Source organism: Macaca thibetana, chromosome 8 (assembly GCF_024542745.1).
Source record: "Macaca thibetana thibetana isolate TM-01 chromosome 8, ASM2454274v1, whole genome shotgun sequence".
NCBI classification, from domain to species: domain Eukaryota; kingdom Metazoa; phylum Chordata; class Mammalia; order Primates; family Cercopithecidae; genus Macaca; species Macaca thibetana.
The window spans coordinates 81665078-81692405 of NC_065585.1; the positions used below are offsets into that span (position 1 = coordinate 81665078).

Sequence of the window (27328 nt, forward strand, 5' to 3'; positions counted from 1 at the left end):
GGCAAGAGGAAAAATTGAAGCCTAATAGGAAATGAAGAAGTGAAAATATCTCTATTTTCTGATGACATGATCTTATATGTAAATCCACCAAAAAATTATTAGAACTGATAAATGAACAGTAAAGTTGCAGAATACAAAATCAACATATAAAAGTCAGTAGCATTTTTATACACTAATAACAAATTAAAATGAAATTAACAAAACAATCCCATTTAAAATAGTAACAAAACACTAAATACTTAGGTGTACATTTAATGACTAAGCAAAAGTCCTGTACACTGAAAACTATAAAACACATGAAAGAAATTGAAGAAAATACAAGTAAATGGAAAGATACCTCATGTTCACGGATTGGAATAGTTAATATTGTGAACGCATCTATACTACCTGCAGCAATCTACAGATTCATTGTAATCCCTACAAAAATTCCAATGTCACCTTTTTCACATAAATGTAAAAAAATCCTTAAATTTGTATGAAACCACAAAAGACCCCACATACCTAAAACAATCTTGAGAAAAAAAATCAAAGTTGAAGGCATCATACTCTGTGATTTCAAGACACATTACAATTATAGTAATTTAATCAAAATATCATTGTACCGGCATAAAAATACGGGCATTGACCAATGCGCCAGGATCGAAGGCCCAACACATATGTTGTCAATTGATTTTTGACAAAGGTGTCAAGAACACACAACGGGGAAAGGGCATCTTCTTCAATAATCAGTGTTGGGAAAAACTGGAAATTAGATCCTTATCTCTCACCATGTGCAAAAATCAACTAAAGTGAATTAAGCACTTAAATATGAGACCCGAAACTGTAAAATGACTAGAAGAAAACATAAGGGAAAAACTTCATGACATTGGTCATTCACATTTAATATTTTGCTATTACAAAAAGATGCTCCAAAAAGCATACTTACACATATTTTTTGTTCACAGGCACATGCATTAATCTAGATACATACTTATATCTAAGAAGTACTGGGTTACAAAATATGTAGATCTTCACCTTTACCAGATATTGCTTAATTTTTCTCAAAAATAGTTACAATAATTACAGTTCCACCAGAAATGCAGAGAACTCTCATTTTACTACATCCTTCACTTATTATCAAGGGCTTACATTTTTGTCAATTTACAGAAACCTGCTTCCAAAGACCGAGGAAGCAGGGAGACTAAAGAGGCTGACCAATCCGTTTCTCAGAAAGAAACAATAGAGACAAACAGAAGCAACCCTTGCACTTGCTCTCCTGAAAGTATGCTTTATTTAGCAAGATATAAGGGTAAAAAGAAGTGCGACTAGTTAGCTCTCAGACTATTGTGATCACTGGGGACGTTAGATAAGCATCTTTATGAGGGATTATGTATGTATGTTATGAACATTGTTTAAAGACCTTTGCTGCAGAACACTTTGGTATGCAGTGGGTCAAACATCAGTTCCCAAGATAGTTTTGCTTCAAGTTGGTGTCACTCTTGCCACGAAACAGGTTGTTTTTCTGCACAGTCTAATGGATGTGACATATTATCTTGTCTTAACTTGCATTTTTCGGATGACTACAGAAAGTTTGGCTTGCTGTTCACATTTTTTCCATTTTTCTAGTGTGTCATTGTTCTTATTACCTCTTTGCATATTTTAGAAATACTTTATATTTTATAACTACGTTTTCCAAGTTTGTGCTTTAACTTTAATGTTCTTAGTTATTAGTCAATTTTTAATTAACTTTTTTTTAATGTTTTTTGAAACTTCCGACCGCCAAAGTTGTGAACACATATTTCTATATTTTCTTATCAAAGTATAATATTTTGCCTTTCATATTTACATATTCACTTCACCTGGAGTTTATTTTTGTGTGTAATGCCAGGTAAAAAATTTTTCCTACGTGGATATCAATTATTTTGGCACCACAAGTTCATATTTACAAGGCTACTTGTCTATTTAATCATGCTCAAAACCAGCTCGACCCTTTCATGTCTTTCATCACATCCTTTATTGCTTACCTCTCACCACGCCCTTCTACAGTAGCATTATTTCCTTGTTAAACCAGACCATTCACTGCATTTACTCTTCTTGCAATATGCTAAAACTGTTCCTGTTGTCTCTGAGTCATGTTTTCTGCCTTTTTTCCTTACTAAATTTAAACCTCTTGTGAAAAAGACATTGTCCAATTTATGTTTTCACCTTTAATACCGAGCATTGATGTAGTAGGTTTTCAAATATTCTTGTTTTATTCTGAATTTAAGTTGGCCCTTATAGATGGGAAATTTCACCTAGTACGAGCTATATATCCATATATTTAGGAACAATCACAACAGTTTTAATGAATAGGAACCAGTCATCTTTTCTGCCCTGGTGGATAGGCTACTTAGTGGTCGTCGGTGGATGGCGCTGACCGCGGTTGATCAAAGGAACTGACCCCGTTTGCAGGCGTGGCCTGGGCGTGCTCGCTTCGCAGTAGAAGCTGGGAGTTGGGCCAGTTCTGAGCCTAGTGATGCGCCTGTGTATGTGTTCACATCGCCGTCCAGTCTTCTTCACTTCCTACAGATGCCGGGACCCCCAAAACAGCAAGATGTGGACATTCACATTCGAAGACACAGGCTGTCCGTACAGCGAACGTTGTCACCATTCCCAGACATAGGGCCCCGACCTTCAAGTAGGCGGTGCGGTTGGCGCGCAGTTCTCAGGGGCCTTCTAGAATCTCCCGCCAGCCTCCCCGCTGCCTGGTTACCACACGCTGCCAGGGACACCCAACCTCCCCTCTCGAGGGCCCGGGTTGGCCGGCCCAGCTTCGTAGGTCTGATTGAAGGCCACATCGACATAACAGTTGAAAGGGAAGGACGCGGACACCACCCAGTACCCGCCCCAGGCGTTTCCAGAGTCTCCGGTTAGGTGACCCGTGGGGGTCGCGGTCGCGGACCGGGGACAGAGCAACGGGGCGGGCGCGCAGCGAGGGCCGCAGTCCCAGAGCCGCCCACCGCCGCCCCACGGCCGCCTAGCGCGCGCCGGGACTGCATTTCCCATAGGCCCGCGCTGCGGAGCACCGCCCACCCGAGCCCCACGCGAGTGCGCGGCCGCGAGGTGTCCCCGCCGCAGCCCCAGCCCGCCGGCCCGCAGAGCTTTTGAAAGGCGGCGGGAGGTGGCGAGCGCCATGGCGAGCCCGGGCCGCCTACTGTGCGTGCTGGGCCTGCTACTCTGCGGGGCGGCGAGCCTCCGGCTGTCCAGACCCCACGGTGACACCGCCAAGAAGCCCATCATCGGTAAGGAAGATTGTGCGGAGCCGCAGCATATGGGGAGGGGCTGGGTGTCGGCGCTGGGCGCCTCCCGCCGCCGCGCTCCAGCTGTCGCGTCCTGCCGGGGAAAAACCCCAGATGTGCTTGGCTTTTGGTGCAAGGAGGACCCCGGGCTGGGTACCATTTGGATCGTACTGAAATGTACCTAGCTGAAGTGTCTCGTTCATTCCTTTAGACTCATATGGCTCTTAAAGATGGGAGGGAGGAGGGTGCACCGTGAAGAATCCTGCGGATTTTCTTTTTTTGTACACAGCTAGGAATTTATACTAAAATAAAACATTTCTTTTTCGCACATAGTTGGGAATTTTTTACTCATTTACATCTACACGTGCGTGCATTACATTTGTCAAAATGTCTCAGGTTGAGGGCGTATTTAAAATACCAGTGCATTGTAATATAAAATCAAGAAATTAAGGTATAATTTGGATTTTGTCATGTTCAGTAGCAGAGGACAACAGTGGCTAATATCCTAATGTAGGTTCTATTTGATATTAAAATGCAGTACACAATTTTTCGTTTCCAACATATTTGTGTTTTAAAGAGATAGTAAAATCAGTCTGTGTTACCAAAACACACATTTGAGACAGGCCCAAGGAAGGCTACCTGGGAGAAATCATCCTGGGGTTAAAATTTGCCCAAATAAATTTGTGTGGAATTAAGATTAGTTTTATTTTGGCTGTAGGATTATGCCTTTCATACTATTTTTTTTTTCTATGAAGATTATCACTGTATTCTGTAACTAAACAGAAATTAGATGAATGTTTTTTCATATAGGTAGTGCCCAATTTTCAAATGGATTGCTTACTAATATTTGGAACTTATTTCATAGCTGTTTAACATGGTGATTTGATTCTCCACGAACTAACTCAAGCTGTAATTAATGTAACAGGTTGCATATTGTGTGTCCAGAGGAGAGAAAAAAAGCAGAGGGGATTGTTTTCCCTTTCCTAGAATCAGGGGTAGCCCTGTGTCAAATATTTAAAAAAGGGACTTTGCTTTTGGTCACTTAGATCAGCACAGAATCGTTAACCGAGTACCGACTATGTACACAGTCTTGCTCTAGGAAGTGCAAAGGATTAAAAGATGACAAGGAAGCTACAAAAGTTATCAGATGGCCTTAAATTATTGGTGAAATTTTGGTCACATTTTGAGGGAGAGGGAGAACAGCTTGAGCTCTTTTCCCAGGGATGGGAAAAGTGAGTATGCTGGGCCCAGGGGAAGGGGAGATGTTGGTGGAACTCACTTTGATGTACTTCTCTTTCTGGTAACCCTTGTGCTCCCATGATGCCCCATGTCACCTTTGTGGTACCTCACTCCATGTACCCTGTACCACTCCATTTCCTATGACATTCCTAGTTCTTTGTTCCCTAGTCAAACTTTGTATTCCTTAGTAAAGATGATTTTACCTACCAGTAAGGACAAAAAGTCTTACGGAACAAATTTTGTCGTTTGATATGTTACCGGAATACCTGATGAATGCCAATTGTAAGAAGCTGGAAATACAAAAGTGAGTAATACAGACAACAGCTCTTCCTATCAGGTGGCCTACAGAGACACTGAAAGTGTTCCAAATGCTGAAGTGCTGAATAGTAGTAGGCACAGGTACTCACCCGACAGACGTGTTTTGATGTGTGCTGGTTGCTGTACTGTGCTGGGGCTGGGTTTCACTGGTAAAAGGAGGCCAGAGAGATGGGTGGGGCAGAGCACACAGGGTCTTACAGAGTTTATTAAAGTTTAGGGACCCACTGAGGTAGTTAAACAAGGTGGTGACACCTGCTTGCTGATCTGTCTCTCCCTGATCTCCTTTCCTATTGCTTTCTGCCTTCACTCACCTGGCTCTAGTAACATGGATTCCTTGCAATGTGACAGGCACCTTCCTGACTCCTGGCTGTTTCTCTTGCCATTCCTTTTTCCTGGATTCCTCTTTTCCCAGATATGTGAATATGGTTTACTCTGTCACCTCTCTGGAGTCCTGGCTCAAATGTCATGTTTTACCTTCTCAAGGAGGACTTGCCTGGCCACCATATTGAAGACACTGTCCTTTCCTCCACAGATGGGATCTCCTTCCCCACCTTCTTTCTCTCCTTAGTGCCTACGACCAGCCACTCTATATATTATGCCTTTTTATCTTGTTTATTGTTTGGCCTCTCTCCCCTCCCTGATACATATTTGATTTAATACACACAGGGTAGGGGTTTTTGTTTGGTTCTCTCATATTCATGTGTCCCCAGCACCTAGTTTGTTGCCTGGCATGAGGTATGATTCAACAGTATATATTGAATGACTGTAGGAATAGGAATGGTGATGTGATCCGATTTGCTTCTACGCGGGGAGCTGCTTGGAGCTTGAGGGATTTCTTAAGAAAAGATGTAAGAAGACCTTCTAAGAGTCTATTATCATAGTGCAGGGGGGAGAGGAGAGATATTGATAGTTTGGGCTAAAGTAATGTTGGAGAGGTGTGGATGGAAGATGTTTTCACTCCTTTGCTTCATTGTCAGGGAATCAGTGTGTCTGTGAGTATGTGTGGGAAAGGAGCGACAGTCTTGTAGATTTAAGGATCTGTATTCTTTAGATGGATTCTAGGTCTACAGTTGTGTGAAGGCTGCATGTGCTACTGTAGTCCTTCTTTGGGGGCTTATTTGGCTTCCCTGATGTGGTGAGAGATGGATCTACTTGAAACCAAGATTAGCCTCCTCTGCTTCTTTCCCACAGCCTGTGGGGGGACTTGGAGGAGAAACTTCCTATTTAATTCTGTGAATTGAAATAATAAAATATGATATTTTTGCTGTGATAGATTTCAGTTTCTGAGCAAGAAGAAATTTGCTTGAAACTAAACTTTTTTTTTTTGTTATTAGGAATATTAATGCAAAAATGCCGCAATAAAGTCATGAAAAACTATGGAAGATACTATATTGCTGCATCCTATGTAAAGTATTTGGAGTCTGCAGGTGCAAGAGTTGTACCAGTAAGGTATGGTTCAGTGTTTTTTTAAATTTTGCTCTGTAAAGAAATTGCTGCATATGGCCGGGTGCGGTGCCTCATGCCTATAATCCCAGCAATTCGGGAGGCCGAGGCGGGTGGACTACCTGAGGTCAGGAGTTCGAGACCAGCCTGGCCAACCTGGTGAAACCCTGTCCCTACTAAAAATACAACAATTAGCTGAATGCAGTGGTGCACATCTGTAATCCCAGCTACTGGGGAGGCTGAGGAAGGAGAATCGCTTGAACCAGGGAGGTGGAGGTTGCAGTGAGTTGAGATTGTACCACTGCACTCCAGTTTGAGCAACAGAGCAAGACTCCGTCTCAAAAAAATAATAATTACTGCATAATATCTCTAAAATGAGTGCTTTCTCTTTATGATTACATCGTTTAAATGCAGTAACATTGAACCTGATTTTTGCCACAAACATGTTGCTTAGAGTCTCTCATTGAATTGTTCAGTGTGGGAAGCTGTGTGTTACCTGTAACGTCATTAGAGGTACTGTATGTCATATGCATTAGCATCAAGAATGAAATGATAGTTTCCTTTACCCCAGAAAAGGTGGTCCTCACAGATACTATGAAGGTAATGGAGTAAAAGAATCTAAAATTTATGCAAACTCAGAGTGGGAGAGGGTGGTTGTGGGGGTGTGAGATAAAAAATTACATATTTGGTACACTGTACATTACTTGGGTGACTGGTGCATTGAAATCTCAGACTTCACCACTATACAATTAATCCATGTAACCAAAAACCAATTTTACCCTAAAGGCCATTGAAAAAAAATTTTTTTAAAAAATCTACAGTTTAACCAGCTTTATTTTATAATATTAGGATAAGAGAACACTTAGGGAATGAAGGAGGTTTTTAGAAAATGACTTTTAAAATACCTTCACACTCTACTTTAAAAGTTTGTAAATTACTAATGCATTAGAGTTGCTTCAGTGTAGATTATAGGTATTGCAGTTTTAAAGGCACTACATTATTTTTGTGATAAAATGTTCCTATAAGAATGAGATGATTCATCTCATATTTTCATTTAGAACTGAATTCTTCCCATATTTTTCATTTGGAAGGAGCTAACAACCAGAATCTTATATGTATTTATAATATCTTGTCAGCTAAAATTAATGTATTTTATAATCTTTCAGCACCCTCATCTAATCCATTTTGAGTGATTTCACACACAAAACACTATTTATTCTATACAGCCTGTTTCTGTAAATAATTTCTCATCAAAAATTAAAAGTACTGTTCAAATATACTACTACTAATAAAGCCAATATTACAATTTAGAGAATTGTACCACAAAATGGCTTTAGGTTTAGATTTATGAGAATTGTTTTCTCGTATGATCTTTTACATTTAAATTAAGTTTCTACACCAAGATTACCATTTGCTTTTGATATTAGTCTTTCATATTTTAGTAGCATACCTAATTTTACAAATGACATTTTATTTGAAACCCATGTAACATCAGAGTTTTAGAGCTGGGTAAGAGGCTCTAGAGAGTCTTCAGAACAGTGTTTCCAAGTTTTCATCAAGGAAGCTTTTAAATGCAGACTGTTCTAGGATGTTAGCACTGACCATGTGCATGGGAGATAGGAGAGACAAAAGGCAGAACAGCCATAAAAAAGAATGAAATCATATCCTTTGCTGTGATGTGGATGCAGCTGGAGGCCTAAGTGAATTAATGCAGAAACAGAAAACCAAATACCGTATGTTTTCACTTATAAGTGGGAGCTAAACATTAGGTACACATGGACACAAGGATGGCAGCAATAGATACTGAAGGCTACTAGAGGAGGAGGGGGATAAGGGCTGAAAACTTACCTGTTGGATACTGGACTCACTACCTGGGTGACAGGATCTTTTGTACCCCAAACCTCAGCATCACACAGTATACCCATGTAACAAATCTGCACACATACCCTCTGGATCTAAAATAAAAGTTGAAATTATACAAAATAAATGAAGTAAAATCATAAATGAAAGAGGAGACATTACAACTAATGCTACAGAAATAAAAAGGTTCATAAAGACTACTTACAAGAAACTGTATGCCAACAACATGTGTAACCTAGAAGAAATGAATAAATTGCTAGAAACACACAGTCTACAAAGACTGAATCATAAAGAAACAGGAAACAAACCTGTCACTGGTGAAGAGATTGAAATGGTAATCAGTAGCCTCTCAACACAGAAAAGCCCAAGACCAGCTGGCTTCACTGGTGAATTCTACCAAACATCTAAAGCAGAATTAATACCAGCCCTTCTCACACTCATCCAAACAATTGAAGACAGTACAATTCCAAGAATGAACCCCAATGTAAACTAGGATTTGGGCAATTATGATGTGTCACTGTGTTTTTATCAACAGTTAAAATGTACCACCCAAGATGTTAATGGAGGAAGCTATGCATCTTTTGGGGCAAGGGTTGTATAGGAAATCCTTAACCTTCCCTTAATTTTGCTGTGAACCTGAAATTACTCTAAAAAATAAAGTCTTTAAAAAAATAAAACAAAATGCCTTAAGGCAGGTAGACCAGTTTAGAGGTAGTTGCAGTAGGCTAGGTGTGAAGTGTTGAGGGCTTGGCTTAGACCGGTGGTGTGGGAATGATAGGTAAGTGTTGTTTAAAAAAAAAATCACCAATATATGATGACTAATAAAAGGGCACAGGGAAGAAAAAATAGATAAAGGATGATGGAAGTTTTGAAATCATGGGAGTTTTGAAACTGAATGACTTTGCCGAATATTGGTATTTATGAGAGATGCTGAGAACGTGACTGTCAGCATATAGGTTAATTTCCAGCTTGGGTTCTCAGAGTTCATTTAAGGTATATTGTTGGAATCATGAGATCCTGTAGAAACAGTGTAATACATAGGGGCTAAGTTCACAGACTAGCCTGCAAAGGATTATCTGATGCAAAATAAGACTGAAATGATCATGATGATGTTAGGTTCATTTCTGAATTTTGGATGCTAGGAGTCAACTTCTGTGGTTTAGAAGTGAAAAGGAAGAGATGGGAGACCTGGGAAGCATTCTGAAATAGGTCAAGAAATTTGTCTTTGGTTTCCTTCTGCCTTCTTCCTGCCACCTTCTCTCTCAGGTGCTTGGTGCTCTCAGGTTGTCATAAATTCCCAGTGTGGGACTAGTGGAAAACAGAATGTCCTGCTTCCTCAGAGGTAGCATACAACAGCCCATGGGCTGCAGCTTTTGGTTTAAAAATGTGTGTTGTTCACACCGCGTTTTAAAACACAAATCAGGCTGGGCACGGTGGCTCAGGTCTATTATCCCAGCAATTTGGGAGGCCGAGGTGGGAAGATCACTTACACTCATGAGTTTGAGACCAGCTTGGGCAACATGGAAAAACCCCTATTTATAAAAAAATTTTTAAAAAGCCGGGAGTGGTGGCGTGCACCTATTGGCCCAGCTATTCAGGAGGCTGAGGTGGGAAAATCACTTGAACCCAGGAGGTGGAGGTTGCAGTGAGCTGAGATGGCGCTACTGCACTCCAGCCTGGGTGACAGAGCCGGACCTTTCTCAAAAAAAAAACCCAAAGACCACAAATCAGACTTTATAAGAGTCTGAATTTTTGGTTTTTTTGAAGACAGTTATTTGGATTGGGTTTTAAATGGGGCAAACACTCCCCATTGGCAACAGTGCTTTGCCATCCTTTTCATGCTGCTAAAACTGTGTCATTTGCCATCATCACCAGGCTTAAGCCATTTCCTTATAGTTAAGGAGAGAATAAACTGTTTCTCATACCTTGTTGAAAGGGGCTTTTGTTTCAGGAAATGTCTGACAATGTGCAACTTACAGTTATATTCTCTGCCAGGGCCCTTAGGCACCAGAGTTGTGACATGGCACACTCCTTCCCCTGTGACAATTAAGCCTCTTAATAGTGATAAGTGGGGACCAAAACTATAGTCATGGACAATGTGGGAGCCATTTATTTAGAATTAATGAAATGACTGAAACTAGCTTGCACTGCTAGCTGGCAGGAGTCCTTGGAGTGCAGCTGTGTGATCTAAATCCATTTTGGTCCCTGATGGTAGTGGTTGCCCATTCTGGTTTAAATATCCATGGGGAGAATTCTGGGTCCTGACTGGTTGGTTCCTTTTTATTGCCACAATCTGGGGAGATTAGATTGGCAGAATACTGGGTACATGTAGATTCATATTTCACCTCCCTGTCACTTCCCAAGGCAGGGCTACCTGTCAGTATTTCTCCACTTAAGACCATGGTAAGCACCATTCTGGTATTACCCATTGCTTTTGTGGCCCTCTGCCAGGAAGAGATTACTATGAACTTGTGAAAGACAGACCTGGACTTGCAAAGCTTGTTTGGACTTGAGAGTAGATCCCAAAGTTGTTTGCTGGCAAAACACAGCCTGTGTTCTGGATATCACAGGTGTCTAGTTAATAATCGGTGTGAGGGATCTCACCTCCCCCAAAAACTTCTTTGAGGGCAGAAATGGACTAGTTGACATCTAGTCATAAGTCTACTTCCTTTAGGGCAGGTTGAGAGGACAGGTACCATTTATTCTCTCGCAGAAACCAAAGGCTGCTAAATGTGGGAGAGTTCTTGCAAGGATTTCACCGACTTGGTGCTCTCTTCCCTTATTGTTGCATTTTATTGAACTTTTGAGAGAGCAAATGTCTTACTGTGACTTAGTAAATGTTGTCGCCGTATGTCACAGATTAATCCCATCTTTTTTTTCTGGAGAAAGGGAATAAAGTCACCAATAATATGGCAATTGTTAGGAGGCCCTTAAGGGGTGTTTGATCAAGGGTCTTTCAGAGTAATTACCTGGGCGTTTAGGCTGTTCTACAGTCATCTCTCTGTAGTCTGTCAATTCAGACTAGATCTGAACCGTCCTGACTTTGAAATGCAGAGTAGTCCCTAGACTCTTGCAACTAGTTTGTTGAGGTAAGATGAAGCAGAGACTTGACATTTATTTATATATTTTTTTCATCTGCCAGAGCTGCCTGTAGTTAAATAGGAATGATAAATAAAGTTACTTAAAGGAGTCTTTACATAAAACTACTGACTATTCTTACATTTCTTTTTGTAGTTTTTGGTTAGTAGAGAAATTACTGGTGCCTAAATCTCACAGTCTTTAATGTTTTGCATACTAAAACATACTTCACAATATTAAATTACGTTAGATCACAGAAAAGCATATTTACTTGTCTGATTAGCAAAACAAGGATAGAATTATGTGGCTTTCAAGTGGTTTGCAAAAATGCCTCTAGGAAAGTAGATAATATTGTCTAGTAATTAAAAATTAGTTTTTATTTGGCTTTTTAAAAGTAATGTGGTGACTTCGTTTAGAGGTTTACTTGTAAGTTTCACAAATATAACAATAACTTTTTATTGTTTTCAGGCTGGATCTTACAGAGAAAGACTATGAAATACTTTTCAAATCTATTAATGGGTAAGTTGGCAGCATTGGTTTGATGCGGTATATGAGTGGTCTACATATATGTCTGCTTTTGTGAAGGAAATCATACAAATATTATACATGTTTCTTTGTAACTATCTTACAGTGGTATAGTATTTTCTGAGTTCTTTTATAGGATATATTTTCTTGGGAGATGCAAAAGTTCTTCAAAAGAGGAAGAGGCAGGTTAGAAAATGTATAATTGTTACATAGTAGACACACATAATTTTTTTAAACGTGTGACTTAATCTTTGTTCTTTTAATGCTTGTCTTAAATGTTTGAAGCTACCTTGAATGGCATGGCATACTGCTTGCATATGGAGTTTATAAGTCCAAAGTCTGAGGATGTTGATTTTTTTTTTTTTTCGGGTATATTGGAAAAAACTGTTCTGTTCTCTGGTTTCACCACAAAAGATATGTTAGCTCACAGAACAAGACTTCTAATCATATGAAAAAAAAAATGTCCACCATTACTCTTAATTTTAGGAAAGAAGGCTAATTACAGCAGTCAAAAACATTTAATTACCAAGTTGGCAGAGATCAGAAAATTTGCTTATACTCTATAGGGCCTGTGAGGAAACAGGCATGCCCATACTTTATTAGAAGAAATGTAAATCATGTAGTCTATTTTGGGATAATGTTGCAATACCTATTGAAATTAGAAGTACATACACCCTTTGACCTGGGAACTTGAGGAGGAATTTTATTTTATAAGTATATTCCACATTGCATGAAGACTTAGACTCAAATATATGCATTGTATTAGTAGTATTGTCTGACTGTCACCCAGTAGTCCATCAGGTGAGAATTGGTGAAATAAAACAGACTATGTACATTTAATAGAATACTATGCAGGAATTAAAAAATGAGGTTATCTGTAGATGCTGACTTGGATCACCATTGTCCCCCATGTGAAAAAGGCAAGGCATGTGATAGTGTGTATAGCATACACCCCGTTTGCTTTTTGTTAAAAGTCAGAGTGAAGAGATATGCATATTTCTACAAATCAACACAGCAGATTTTAATGGCAGTCATTTCTGATTGAGAATAGGGTGGGAGGAAGTATTTTACTGTAAAACGTTTTTTAAAAAGAGCTTTATTATTTTTACTTCTAAAACCATGTTAATTTATTGTTTCTTTTAAAAAGCCATGTTTACAAACACCGCATGTTCTCACTCATAGGTGGGAACTGAACAATGAGATCACTTGGACTCGGGAAGGGGAACATCACACACTGGGGCCTATTATGGGAAGGGGGGAGGGGGGAGGGGGGAGGGATTGCATTGGGAGTTATACCTGATATAAATGACGAGTTGATGGGTGCTGATGAGTTGATGGGTGCAGCACACCAACATGGCACAAGTATACATATGTAACAAACCTGCACGTTGTACACATGTACCCTAGAACTTAAAGTATAATAATTTTAAAAAAAAAGCCATGTTTAGAAAATTATTTGCTTTCAGTTCAGTTTGGTTCAGTAAATATTTACTGTAAAATCATTTCAATTTAGTAAAACATTTACAATGCCCAGTATGTGCTGTGTGCAAGGTACTTTGGCATGGACAAAGATCATTAAGTCTAGGCTAGAATGTAATAGTAGAACCTCAAAAACAGACCTTTTGAATCACTTCATTTTCTTCCCACCCTCTCCCCAATTGCATTCCTGTTTGGAGAGGAATCTGAAATCAAGTAGCAGTGTAGACAGTAATACATACTTTTGGGAGCTAGCCTGTCCATTTGATCAGTATGTCTTCATGCAAACCACCAAAATGAGTCCATTTTCTATCTTCCTCACTTGCTTTCTGCATTGCCACTAATTCTTGCTCCTGTAGGCCCCCTTTCTCTCTCATGTAGTCACTGAAAGCTGCACTCCAAAGTGGGTTAAATTGGGGGCCTTATTTATATCTCGGAGTGTCACCAGAAAATGAGCTGTATTCTAATGTGACTTCAAAAGCACCTTTATTGAGTCACTATTATGCATTGGACCCCATAGTATTTTGCAGGGGGAATAACAGAGATGAAAAGACAGAGCCATGCCTTAAGGAGTTTGTCATATAGGAGGGACAGTCAGGTTTTGCTGCATGAAAGGACTTTGGGGTTAGACATACCATATTTGATCAGAGGCAGCTTTTTAAATACTAAGTTAATGTCTGTAAGCTGGAGACCTGGGATGCAAAACATAAAAATTAAAAAATACTGAGTTAATGGAAAGAGAGAACGCTAATGAGTCTTCCCTAAGCCACTTTTAATTGTGGGATTTTCTGCTTGGGTTTGTGGTAGATATTCTCCCACACAGATGCTTATATGTTTTCTGCCAGACTGTGATCTTTCTAACAGCAAAACCACTCATGTTTGTCTCTCTAGGCAAGTCCTGAGTCTAGCTCGTGGAAGAAACAATATATTTCTTGAATAACAACAATCTCACAAGTGATATTTCACATACCTCAAACTTGTATTTAAATATTTTCAAAATTTTAATATGTTTAATACCATTTTTCTTACCTCTTTTGAATATCCTTGGTTCTTTCAAGACGTTGCTATAAATTATAAATTTAAAAGTTTAATTTTAAAAGTTGATATAAAAACATGAAAATAGTTTTCTATATTTCACCTTTATAAGTGTGTAAAAGAATATCAAATATTTTTGATTGCCTCCTTTTCCTAGACTTTTTGTAGAATCGTAATTATGTTTCTTGAAAAAAATGTTCTAATACCATGTGTATTTCTGAAGAGACTCAGGGTGATAAGAATTAAGTTCTTGTAGAAATTTAATTCCAGCTTAAATATCTTTTTTATGACCAGCTTGTTCTTTGTAGTTAAATTATTTGTGAGCTAAGTCCTACCCACCTGCAATTGATTTGGCATGACAGATCACCTTCTTTTAAACCTGGCTAAACCTGGAATTTTGTCCGTCTTTGATATCTAGCTCTGTGTACTCTTGCCCCTCCCCTACTTATTTACTTTTAATTTTCCCACACTCTATTTCATCAAATAAACTTTTTGAAGAGGTTTTTGGAAAATATTCTCTAAAGTGTTGTTAACTGCTGTAGTTTCTGAATGGCTGGGATTGTAAATATTTTATAATTTCTTTTTTGTTTTTCTGATTTTCTTCAAGGATCTTATTGCATATGTAATAAGAAAAATTGTTTTAAAATAAAAAGATTGTTTTCTGTGTGTGTATGGGTCAGGGGTGGCAAAATACACCCTATCTGATTTATGTGACGTTGTTTCAGAATCCTTTTCCCTGGAGGAAGTGTTGACCTGAGGCGCTCAGATTATGCTAAAGTGGCCAAAATATTTTACGACTTGTCCATACAGGTAATTATCAGTTATTGCTTGTTATTCCAGATGGATTTTTGTAAGTTTTGTAAGTTTTAGTGAGAGTAGTTCTTGTTTTAAGCAGATGGTAATGCTCCCTTCAAAATTACCCTTACCTCATCATACCTTTTAACCTTGAGGCACCTGTTCTTGGCTGCGCCCAAATAAAAGTGTTTTCCATGTGCTTTATCTAATCCTGGGCTTCCAGAGACCCTTCAGAGCCCTGCTGACTGGTCCTCTCTTGATGCTTGTTAATGTGAACCATGTCCTCATGTGGTGTAGACATTCTGATGTCTCTCTCTGTCCTCTTATTTTATTTTTTTGCAGCATTGTTTTTATGTTATTAATTCTCACTTCTTGAAATCTGTTCTTCTTCCCAACTCATTCAATCCTATTTGAACTTTCTTCACAGTTACCGTAGACTCCGTGTTCATTTACCAAGCAGAGCTTCTGAGCCTCTGACTTCTCCTTTGTAATGGTCACAGTGGGACTGCCTTTGTACCATAGCTCACACCCTTACTGTTTCTCTCCTCAACTATTAACAGTGATTTTTAAATTAATCTTGCTAGCCCTAGTATCTTACCAATCCCCGCTTAAATATTTCCCTAAATAAGTGTTTTTAGCCTTTGAAATACTTGTTTCAAACTTTTAATAGCTAAGGTCAGTAATCTGTAGTCTTTTATAGTCTTTGGGTCAAGATATACAGTGTGTCCACAGCTCATGTTTTCCAGCCTGTGTGGGAGCTCGGTCTGAAGAGAGAGTAAGTGATAGCCTACTTATGGATCCTGGAGAATGCTTCAGAAATCCATGTGTAACTCAGGTGCCTGTTTGGTAATGACAAAAGATATGGCTAATTTTTATTTTGAAAAGTTTGAATAAACTTAGTTTTCTCTTTTTCTACTTGCAAAGAGTTTTCACGATGGAGACTATTTTCCTGTGTGGGGCACATGCCTTGGATTTGAAGAGCTTTCACTACTGATTAGTGGAGAGTTCTTATTAACTGTCACAAATACTGTTGACGTGGCAATGCCGCTGAACTTCACTGGAGGTAAGAGTACTCTTTCTACCCTCTAAAAAATATTTGCTGGGCAGGATTAGTAAGTAGCAAATATGAAAGTAAAAGTGCTTATTTTTATGTTCTTTTTAGCCTTTTCCCTGAAGAAAAAAATGCTTACAACATTAGCATTTAATTTATTTACATAAGTTGAAGATGTGAATTACCATCCTTATACTCATTGATGAGGATGACTTAAGGAATTGTGAATTTTAATAACTCATTGCTTCTAGTGATATCAGGACTGTGTGTGATGAAGAACTCTGAAATGGAATCTGGTTTTGAGTCCTAGTTTTCTCACTTTGACCTTGAGGAATCATTTTTACCTCTGAGGTTCAGTGTCCTCATTTGCAAAAGGGTCTAACGCTTAGGGGTTTTTTGTGTGTGAGAATTAAATAAGTTTTTTTTTTTTTTTTTTTTTTTTTAAGACAGAGTCTGTCACTCTGGAGCGCAGTGACGCAATCTTGGCTCACTGCAACCTCCACCTCCAGGGTTCAAGGGATTCTCCTGCCTCAGCCTCCTGAGTGGCTGGGACTACAGGCGCCCCACCACACCTGGCTGAATTTTGTGTTTTTAGTAGAGACAAGGTTTCACCATGTTGGCCAGGCTGGTCTCAAACTCCTGACCTCTGGTGATCCGCCCACCTTGGCCTCCCAAAGTGCTGGGATTAGAGGATCCACCGGGAAGCGCTGTATTTACTCAGCAGCCAGGAACTCCAGTGAGTTTTGGTGTCTAGAGTTTTTACTGGAATGTTGTTATGAAATAATTGATTGAATCATTGCCTATGTGACTGAACTCAAATCTCCAGCCCCTCTTTCATACTTGGAGATTGATTGGGCTGGCTCGAAGTTTCAACTTTCTGATCATGAAGTTAGTGTTTCTAATGATTAGTCTTCATCCTGAAATATTTGAGGGACCCACCTAGAATTACCACATTAGCATAACAAAAATACTTTTATCACTCCAGGAATTCTAAGGGTTTTAGAAGCTTCCTGTCAGGAACCCAGGACGAAGACCAGAAAGATTCTTAATGATACCACTCTGTATAAGTAGATAATGATTGTTGTTGGTTACTTGATCTCTGAATGCTTAGAATTGAAGCCACCAGCTATTTCTGTTCTCTTGAGGATTTTGCAAGGAAAGTAGCAGTCATACTTAAAACCTATAGAATGCTTTATGCTTTTGAAAGCTCTTTCTTCCATTGTCTCACTTAATAATTGCAAAAACCCAGTGGGAAGTACATGTATTAGGTCAGAGTACTTTGGTTCTGTTGCCAGAACCCAGTTTATACAGAAAAGGAATGTTTCAGGGAGCTGCGATTTTCATGGAAGTCTCTAGCAAGAATAAGGGGCCTGGTTAGCAACAGCTGGCACTATCACCTTGAAAACGTCAGTTTCTTTTTTTCAAAATCTGTTTGTTGGTGTTTGAGTCTGTGCAGCACCTTCAGGGTTGACCACTAAGATATATTGCTTTTTGATCTGTTTACTGAGTCAAAATTTCTTGGCTTGGTTCGTGTTCTTTTCTACATTGTTTTTATTTTTATTTGTTTGTCCCAGATACTTCTGAAAATATGTTGAAAGTTTTGGATCCTTTCCTGGGCCAATACGTACACCCATGGAAAGTTTTAACTGTTTTTCAGGATAGTCTGTGGAAATCTAGTTAAGATTCCCTGCCTGTTCTATAGCTTGCCAATACTCATATCAGAAGAATTTTACTTATTCATGTTAAAATTCTAGAAGAAAATTACTTATATCTGGAGCATATTTGAGTTTATGTTAAACACATTTTGTAACTTGATTGGAATACTTCTATGGAAATGATGCGTTTTGCTTATCATTTAGTCATCTTGATTATATCTTCATAATGGCTTCTCTTTGGGTGCAGATAAGCGATTTCAGTGGATTTTATTTTTTGTGTGTTTAAATTATTTCTCTTGTACTTAAATTATTTCAGGTCAATTACACAGCAGAATGTTCCAGAATTTTCCTACTGAGTTGTTGCTGTCGTTAGCAGTAGAACCTCTGACTGCCAATTTCCATAAGTGGAGCCTCTCCATGAAGGTATCACACTAATTACACAATGAAATTAATATGTTTAGAATAACTGCAGAAGTAATCATTTTGTTTTGTTTTCATATTCTAGAATTTTACGATGAATGAAAAGTTAAAGAAGTTTTTCAGTGTCTTAACTACAAATACAGATGGCGAGATTGAGTTTATTTCATCAATGGAAGGTATATCACTATAGCATGTACACTTTATTTCATTTATTTTATATTTTTGAGTTTTGATTTTGTATGTCTTAAAATCATGTTACTTTGGGGCCTGAAGATGGATGTTAGGGCATTTTCGGAGACAGGAGACGTGTTTTGTCCGTGTTTCAAATTAATTGCAGTTTTCCTGGGTATTTTCCTGAATGAAGTGGTGAAGAAGAAACGTAAAAGAATAAAGGGGGTGGAGATGAAGAAAGAAATGAAGAAAATGACTTCTGTTTCTGGCAATATTGCAGATTAAATAACTTGATAGACTTTCCTCCAGCCAACAACAAAATAAATGTGGGTGATAATAGAAAAACATAGTAAATACGCTGATGAATTGGCAAACAAATAAAGATACTCAGGTTCAAAATTTTAAGAGTTGAATGGAGTATTTAAACCAGTGTTGTTATTGAATCAGGAGAACTTGAGACAGTCAGGACCCTCTACATGGAGCAGGACTTGGAAGGCTATACCTGCAATGTCAGGCTGAACTCAAAATATAGCTGGAATCCGCCCTACAGAATGGCAAGGAGAATAGCCCATCCTGAGCCTTGGGGCTAAGGGAGTGGGGTGGGGGTCAGTGAATAAAGCCTTGAATGTTTATAATGATGGGCTGTTCTCCTAGTGTGGCCAGCATTATACTAACTGGGAAGTTGGACAAATCTTAAGTAATTTTGTTCAGGGTTGTCTCAGACTGGTAATGCCCTCACATGTGACGCTGAAGCAAATGTAAATAATTATTTTGAGAGGACCAGAGGTTCATCCCAGGCTTCACGGAATTTCCATATATGAAGTTTGAAGGAAAATGAACACTTCACAGCCAAAATACTACTAATGTACAAGCAAGCAAAGTACTGTGAATGAGAACTTGCAGAGATAACAGATGTGGAAGCAGACCTGCATAAATGTTAGATATTAGTATTATGAGATAAAGTATAATATATTTTAAGTTTTAAAGAAAGAAAGAAGAATGCTTGCAAATATAGGCATGAAACAGTCAGATTTGAAAATAACCAAATTCAGCTATTAGAAATTATAGTTGAGGCTAGGTGTGGTGGCTCACACCTGTAATCCCAGCACTTTGAGAGGCCGAGGCGGATCACCTGAGGTCAGAAGTTCAAGACCAGCCTGGCCAACGTGGTGAAATCCCATCTCTACTAAAAATACAAAAAAAAAAAAAAAAAAAAAAAAAAAAAAAAAAGGCCGAGCATAGTGGCACGTGCCTGTAGTCCCCTACTTGGAGGTTGCAGTGAGTTGAGACTATGCCACTGCACTCCAGCCTGGATGACAGAGTGAGACTCTGTTTCCAAAAAAAAAAGAAGAAATTATAATTGAAATAAAACCCTCAGTAGACATGTTAATCAGAAGGTTAGACACAGTTGAGGAGAAATTAATGAACTAGAATAGAAGATAGATGTGAAGGAAACATTCAGAATCCAACATAGCCAGACATGTAAATGTAAATGCCAAATGTGTCAGAAGAAAGGTGGGAATCTGGAGGGTAAAGTGATTTCTTACATACCTAACCAGAACTCTTGAAGGAATGGGAAAAAGTAGGGCAGAGACAGACTCTTTTTTCTGTGTTTAAAAAAAAAAAATTCAGGTGGATAAAAGACCTAAGGAGAAAGGCACACTACAATAAGGTTTTAGAAAAAGTAAAGGAGAATTGTCTTTATGATCTTGTTTAAGGGAAGGAGTTTTGAAGACAAAATATAAACAAACCATAAAGGAAAAGATTGATGAATTCAATCAAATGAAGAAGTTGTGTTCATAAAAGGAAACAAATTACACAATAAAAAAAGGGGAGGTATTTGTAATGCATATAACTGACAAAAGTTGTGCGTCTGGCTTACTTACAGTAAAGCTATGTAATTTAAGAAGAAAAGATAACTTATGAAAAATGGATATGAGGGCTGGGCATGGTAGCTCACGCCTGTAATCCCAGAACTTTCAGAGACCAAGGCGGCAGATCGCTGGAGGTCAGGAGTTTGAGACCAGCGTGATCAACCTAGTGAAACTGCGTCTCTACTAAAAATACAAAAATTAGCCAGGCGTGGTGGCACACACTTGTAATCCCAGCTACTTGGGAGGCTGAGGCAGGAGAATTCCTTGAACCTAGCGGGCGGAGGTTTCAGTAAGCTGAGATTGCACCACTGCACTCCAGCCTGGGCGACAGAGTGAGACTCAGCCTCAAAATAAAAAAAAAGAAAAAAAAAAGGATATGATATTTGAATAGATACCATACCAGAGAAACTTGTCCACTTACGGCTTGGTGAGATAAGTTGCTCAGTGTAATTACAGGGAATTAATTCATGATCAGGGAATGCAAATGGAAACCAAAGTAAAAACCATTTTATACCCATCAGATTGGCAAAATTAAGAAGCCTGCTGATAACTAGTGTTACCCAGGATGTGGCACAGCAGGTGCTTTCATGCACTTATGATTGGAAAATATTTTGGCATTTCTTAGTAAAATCAAACATTTTCCAGTTTTGTTACCTGGCAGTTTTATTTATTGGTTAAAAAATACCTTAATTAAATAATTTCATGTATGTAGAAATGTACGTGACATTATGTTCATACCAGCAAAAAAATGGGAAACCACTCAAAAGTCCAATAGTGCAAAGGATAAGTAATACTACATAGCTATTAAAATCAGTGAGCACACTGGCGTGTACCACTGAATGAATTATGAAGACAATTTTGAGTTGAAGCAAGTCCCAAGGGAATACATGCTGTATATTTTCATTTATATGATGATTAAAATTTGGCAAAAAAGAAACAATGTATTGTTTGGTGCTAAATTTAAGGCAAGGATGGGGTGATGAATAAATATGAGAGCTGAAGGGGTGGGAAGGACAGTAGAAGGGCTTTGGAAGTATTAGTCATGTTTCCTCCTCCCAATCCGGCAGACCTCACTACATCAGCATTAACCACCTGCTACCTGGATTGCTGCAGCAGCAGCCTCCTAAGGCTTCCACAAACCCATCTTCTTCCAGCCACCCATTTGTGGTCTGCTGAAGTACCAGTCTGATAGCATTGCCTGAACAAAACTCCTCAGTGGCTCCTCTGCATGGGAGGATGAAGTCTAGATTTATGAGCTCACTTCCTCCACGCCCTCTCTCTGCCTTCACCTCTAGCTTGTACCCTGCTAGAGTAGCATGACCCTGCTACACACAGCCCTTCCACAGAGCCATGCTTCTTGGCTCTGCGCTCCTCATGTGCTTTCCTCTTCTCTGAAAAGCTCCCGCTTTCCCCTATTTGTTTCTCCTGATGAACTCTTAGCCATCTTGAAAAACCCAGGCCACTTGTCATCCCTAGAGGCCTTCTCCACCATCATTCCTCTTCTCTACAACCTTGGTGCTTTGTGCTATGTGGGAATGTTTCCTAAGAGCATGTATTTGCTCTTGTTCTACCATCCCTCTAGATGAAGAGCTCTTTGAGATCAGGAACTGTATCTTACTCTCCTTTGTGTTTCCAGGGCTTTATGTAAACCTCATAGATGTTGAATGAATGCCTACTTATTTAAATGATAGAATATTGGGTTAGAAGTTAGGGAATCAGGTTCCATGTTGGTTCTGCTTTTGACTATGCCATACCAGGCTCATTTGAAAATTTTCTCCCACCTCCAAAATAGGAACACTTGAGATGCTTTATTATTTGCATATTTTCTTTCCACTCTTGATACTTTTGTCTAAATCAGTGAGGCAGGGTATGATTCCTCATATTCAGGAAACTGCACTGGTCTTTTAGTAATGCAGTTTACTAAAGAAGAGTAAATCTCACTTGTTACTGAATGTCGGTGACTTCAAAAAGTTTATGGGAAAAATTGAATTAAAATATAAAAATAAAAACTATAAACTTTGTTTCTCAACCTCTATCAAGTTTAAGACATTTTTGCCCATGATGATACCAGCCTTTTAGTTCATCCCTAAAGAACTGAGGGTCCTGTGAATTGAACCATGTCAAATGCAGTCTTTTTTACATTCTTAACAGAAATGAGTGCCCTTTAAAGACTTTTTAAGATTAGGAAACAAGAATAAGTCAGAAGGAGCCAAATCAGGACCATAAGGTCCTAATGGTTTCTCATCAGAATGCTCACTAAATAGCCCTTGTTGGATGAAAGGAATGAGCAGGAACAATGTCATGCTGGAGAAGGACTCTGGAGAAGCTTCCTTGGGCGTTTTTCTGCTAAAGCTTTGGCTGACTTTCTGAAAACACATAAAAAGCAAATGTTACTGTTCTTTGGTTCTCCAGAAAATCAACAAGCAAAATGCCTTGGAGCATCCAAAAAAACATTATGACCTTTGCCCTTGACCAGTTCACTTTGGCTTTGACTGGACCATGTCCATCTCTTGGCAGCCATTACTTTGATTGTGTTTTCAGGTTCATACTGGTAAAGCCGTGTTTTATCTGCAGTGGCAGTTCTTCAAAGTAATGCTCTAGGGTCTTGATCCCACCTGTTAAAATGTCCATTGAAAGTTCTCCTCTTGTGTGCAGCTGATCTGTGTGCAGTGGTTTTGGCACCCATCGAGTGGGAAGTTTGCTCAACTCTGGTTTTTCAGTCAGGGTTGTGTAAGCTGTCCCAATTGAGATGTCTGTGGTATTGGCTATTCTGCTGTTTATTGTCGATCTTCTTCAATATTTTCCTGGCAAATTGATGTGAATAGTCTGCCTGGAGGGCTTCAACATTGTGTCATTCCTTCTTAAAATGAGTTATCCATTGGGAAACTGCTGACTTCCTTGGGTCATTATCTCCATAAATTTTTCATAAAGTGTTAGTGATTTCACCATTCTTTCATCCAAGCTTCACCATAAATTTGCTATTTTTTCTGTCTTCAATTTTAGCAAAATTCATATTGCTGTTACAGGGGTTCTTTTAAAAGTGATGTCTTATCCTTCTTAGTGTCTCATACTCGATCCTGTTCATACAAGTTACTTCAAGTTTATTTTGGTGCGAAAAAGTTGAAACCCTTGCATAATTTTTTTTTGTAATACACATTTTCCATGAGCTTTTTGAAGACTTCTTATATATATGTTATGTATGTCTCTCTTTCTCTTTCTGTCTCTGATTCTATTGGATGTAAATCCTTTTTATGATTTAAGATATTTTTTGTCCTCAATAGTGCTTCATGCATTGGAAAATTTACTAGAAGATCTGCCTTTCAGTTAACTATACGTCACAGTTAATTTGCTAGTCCCCCAGCCTGTGGGCCTCTTGCCGGTAGCTTCACAGGTAGTCCCAGAATAGAGAGGAAGAAATGGTAGTGTCACACGGAAGTAGGGGAGGCAGGGAGCTGAGTGCCTGGAATTGCATGAGGCGGGTGTTTCCTCTCGTGAATATCCACAAAGCTGGGATAAAATGTTTCCCTTCTGTGGCCTGCTCTCTAGTCAGAAAGCTTACTGGGATGAGAATGGACAGTGCTCTTACCCCTAGATGTCTCTTCTTTCATTAATTGTCTTCATTCCTCCAAGTACTTTCTGATGGTGGTCATGGTTACAATTCCAAAGCAAAAAATAATAGAGGGGAGAGTTTTATTTTTTTCAAATCAAAATGAGGGAAAGGCACATCTGAAAAAGAGACGAATATGTGTATTTTTCTGAAGGTAACTATTACAGATATTCACATTTTTTTGAATTGTGGAATTGTTCATGCTTATGTAAAAGTAGAGAGAGTAATATGAACCCTGGGTGTCTGTCTCAGTTAGCTTCGACGATTGTCAATAGCTCTGTGTCCCTTCTTGTTTTATGTCTGCTTTTAAACTTCTAAAAAATATTTTAAAAATGTATACCACAAAGTCATCAGTCATTCCATAGACTGAGAGAGAGAGACACAGTTTAGGCTGGGACAAACTGGCTTGTGTGAAAGGACACCAGAAGTGCTGCCATACTTCATTCTCATATGAATAAGTCATTATGGGAGGACAGGAAAGCATGTTATGAGACGGGGGAGAAAGAGACCAACTGTGGAAGAAGCTTATATCACCAATAAAATGTGCATCTGACTTTTGGACGGGGATACATTCCTCCGCTCAGCTGCTACTTTGCTATGAATATCTCGAAAAGCAAATCGCTCCACAAATTGTAAAAGGTTTGCTAATCAGTGAAATACATTACTGGGAATTTTCACAGTGAGTGTGAATGGAAATTATTTTGTGTCTCAGAGAATATGTACAATTTTACCTTGTCTGCTATTGTGAGTTTATAACATGTTTTACATAAGACATAAACCAATTTCATTATAAGTAACATCTTAAACCATTCTTAGTACTTACTAATTTATGTTCTTCTTACAGGATATAAATATCCAATATATGGTGTCCAGTGGCATCCAGAGAAAGCACCTTATGAGTGGAAGAATTTGGATGGCATTTCCCATGCGCCTAATGCTGTGAAAACTGCATTTTATTTAGCAGAGTTTTTTGTTAATGAAGGTAATATGAGGGTGTATAATTTTGTCATTTTGGGGTAGTTTTGAAGAAAATTGCCCTCATCTGAACTTTTACCTACCTTTTTGCTCTATAAATGTTTTGGAAGTTCTATAGGTTTAACTTTAATGAATAATACAAATGGTAAGTAATGTGAAAGCCCTGAAATTGAGATGTTAGGTATTCTAATAAAACCAGGACAGTTATTTCAATTAACAGTATCATACATGCTTCAGTGGGCAGAATTCTTGAACAACAGCATGAATAATGTTGAGAGTTTTTTCTTTCTTTCTTTCTTTTTCTTTGTTGTTTTTGTTTTGTTTTGTTTTGTTTTGACAGAATCTTGCTCTGTTGCCCAGGCTGAAATGCAGTGATGTGATCATAGCTTATTGCAGCCTCGAACTCCTGGGCTCAGGGGATCCTCCTGCCTCAGCATCCTGAGTTGCTGGGACTACAGGTGCACACTACCATGCCGAGCTCTTTCTTCTCGGATACTTTTCATTTAGATTCTTCCCTATTACTCTCCATTTTTTAGAATAATGCTTTAATTATAACCGTCTCTGAGAATTAGGTGTTACTTTTCCAAGACAGTGATAGAAATTGAATGTATACCACCAGTTGGTGATTTTAAGGCTACCTGTCTGTAGGCATTGGCATAGTGGAGAAAGCAGATAAACTCTGCCTGCTTTTTGGTGATGAAAACATAGACATATTCATGCTGTGTTATGTTTGTGGTAAACCAAGAATTTGGTTGTAAACGCTCATTTCTTAGTTAAGCATTTTAGGTACAATAAGTCCTATGATTTAAGCAGAACTGTGTATAGCAGGTCCTTGAACAACATTGTTTACTTTGAAGCTGTTTCATTATAACATTGATGGAAAATGGTTTTGTTATACATTGTTTTGCTTAAAAGTAGTACAAGAACCTATCAATGATGTTAAGTGAGACTTTAAGACAGAGGTACAGAAACAACTTGTAAAGGATAGAGATCACTTTGGTGAGGTATAGCCATTTAAAGACTTCAATGAACTTTGTTGTCATTCCATCTCCAAGCTTGCCCTAAGTTTTTATCAACTCTCCTGCCATTGCTGGGAAGTTAAGTACTTCCTACTGAGTTTACTCTGCTTTAGAATTATGCAAAGCTGAGTGGATGGTTTTATGACAAAAACTGCAAATTAAAAAAAAAAAGTATCCCATATACAGTATTAGTCCAAAGGAACGTTTTCATGTCTGTGTGGAGTGAATGAGGGCAGCAGTGGCAGTGCCGCATTTGCTGCAGTAGTAGTCACGTGGCATTTAGTCTATGTGGTCTTTATCTTCCAACATTCTTCTTTCTAAAAATGCTGTAAGAGCCTGTATTTCCTTTGACTTTGGGAGCTTTAGGAGCTCTCACCTCCTCACATTTCAGCTTTATCATGCCAAACTTCTCACTGAGCCTCCTGGTTTTTCGTAATTCTGCCTTACCTGTGAAAATGTCTCACTTCTCTGTCTGCCTCAGCTTCGCCAGTTTCTCCATCCTTTTTACTCTTGTAGCATCCAGTGATGATACGCCATAAAAACATTTTTATCATGTGATTCTGTGTGGTTACGAGGCTGAACTTCTTGAGTGTTAGGATCTGTTCTCTTTATATTTCCATCCCCAGGCTGTGTATCAAGTCTTGTGTACACATAGCCACTTGGTAAGTATTTGAATGAGTTGCTGAGTGAGCACCACGTGGGATATGCTGCAGGGCAAATGCAGCACAGCTGCTGTGTCCGTGGGCGACTGTGCCATAAATCGGGCACTGCTTTATTTGGGGAAATGTCGTAAAGCATTTCCCTCCCTCCCTCCTCCTCCTCCTCCTTCTCCTCTTCCTCCTCCTCCTTCTTCTTCCCCCTCCCCCTCCCCCTTCTCCTCCTCCTCCTCCTTGAAAGCAAGTTTATTAGAGAAGTAAAGAAAAAAAAGATGGCTGTTCTATAGGCAGAGCAGTCGCATTTCTCTTCTTGTTGATATTTTCCCACTTAATAATGCTGATTGCAGGAAGAAATGTTATAAAATAGTCTCTTGAAGATTTTATCATCTAATATTTTTAAAAATTAACTTTTTTTTTCTTCCAGCTCGGAAAAACAACCATCATTTTCAATCTGAATCTGAAGAGGAGAAAGCACTGATTTATCAGTTCAGTCCTGTTTATACTGGAAATATTTCTTCATTTCAGCAATGTTATATATTTGATTGAGAGTCTTCAATTTGTTGACAGGGCAAATTTGAATAATTCCATGATTAAACTGTTAGAATAACTTGCTACTCATGGCAAGATTAGAAAGTCACAGATTCTTTTCTATAATGTGACTGGCTCTGATTCTTCATTCAGTATAGGACTATTTATATAATATTTGATAATTAGTGAGACATAAATAATCACAGTGTTTTCATGGAAAAGCCTTCTTATAGCTGAAGATTGGAAAAAATAAATTTACTGAAATACAAATATTTTTTCTAATTGATTTGCTTTGGATATAAATACCATCCTCTACCTGCCCACCCCGTCCTCCTTGCTGAAAAAG

General features: G+C 38.7%; 1 protein-coding gene across 2 annotated transcripts; it reads left to right on the top strand.

Annotated features, from left to right (window-relative positions):
- The first annotated feature begins 3123 nt into the window (after nucleotides 1-3123).
- GGH (gamma-glutamyl hydrolase) lies at nucleotides 3124-27252 on the top strand. Of its 2 annotated transcripts, XM_050800282.1 has the most exons (9): nucleotides 3124-3260; nucleotides 6149-6263; nucleotides 11664-11714; nucleotides 14957-15041; nucleotides 15951-16089; nucleotides 18049-18155; nucleotides 18238-18328; nucleotides 24649-24786; nucleotides 26879-27252. In XM_050800282.1, exons 1-9 carry the CDS (start codon nucleotides 3152-3154, stop codon nucleotides 26998-27000), a joined length of 957 nt encoding a protein of 318 aa, XP_050656239.1. In that variant the 5' UTR covers nucleotides 3124-3151; the 3' UTR covers nucleotides 27001-27252. The 2 variants fall into 2 exon arrangements, with proteins under 2 accessions (XP_050656239.1, XP_050656240.1); XM_050800283.1 differs by lacking the exons at nucleotides 24649-24786; nucleotides 26879-27252 and adding an exon at nucleotides 18490-18875.
- The last annotated feature ends 76 nt before the right edge of the window (nucleotides 27253-27328 follow it).

What these genes read in the sequence shown, in the direction of transcription:
- GGH (XM_050800282.1), top strand. Translation starts at nt 3,152, where the DNA reads ATGGCGAGCCCGGGCCGCCTACTGTGCGTGCTGGGCCTGCTACTCTGC. An exon ending in CGCCAAGAAGCCCATCATCG is followed by an intron (nt 3,261 to 6,148) that starts GTAAGGAAGATT and finishes TTTTGTTATTAG; the next exon opens with GAATATTAATGCAAAAATGC. An exon ending in GTTTATTTCATCAATGGAAG is followed by an intron (nt 18,329 to 24,648) that starts GTATATCACTAT and finishes TTCTTCTTACAG; the next exon opens with GATATAAATATCCAATATAT.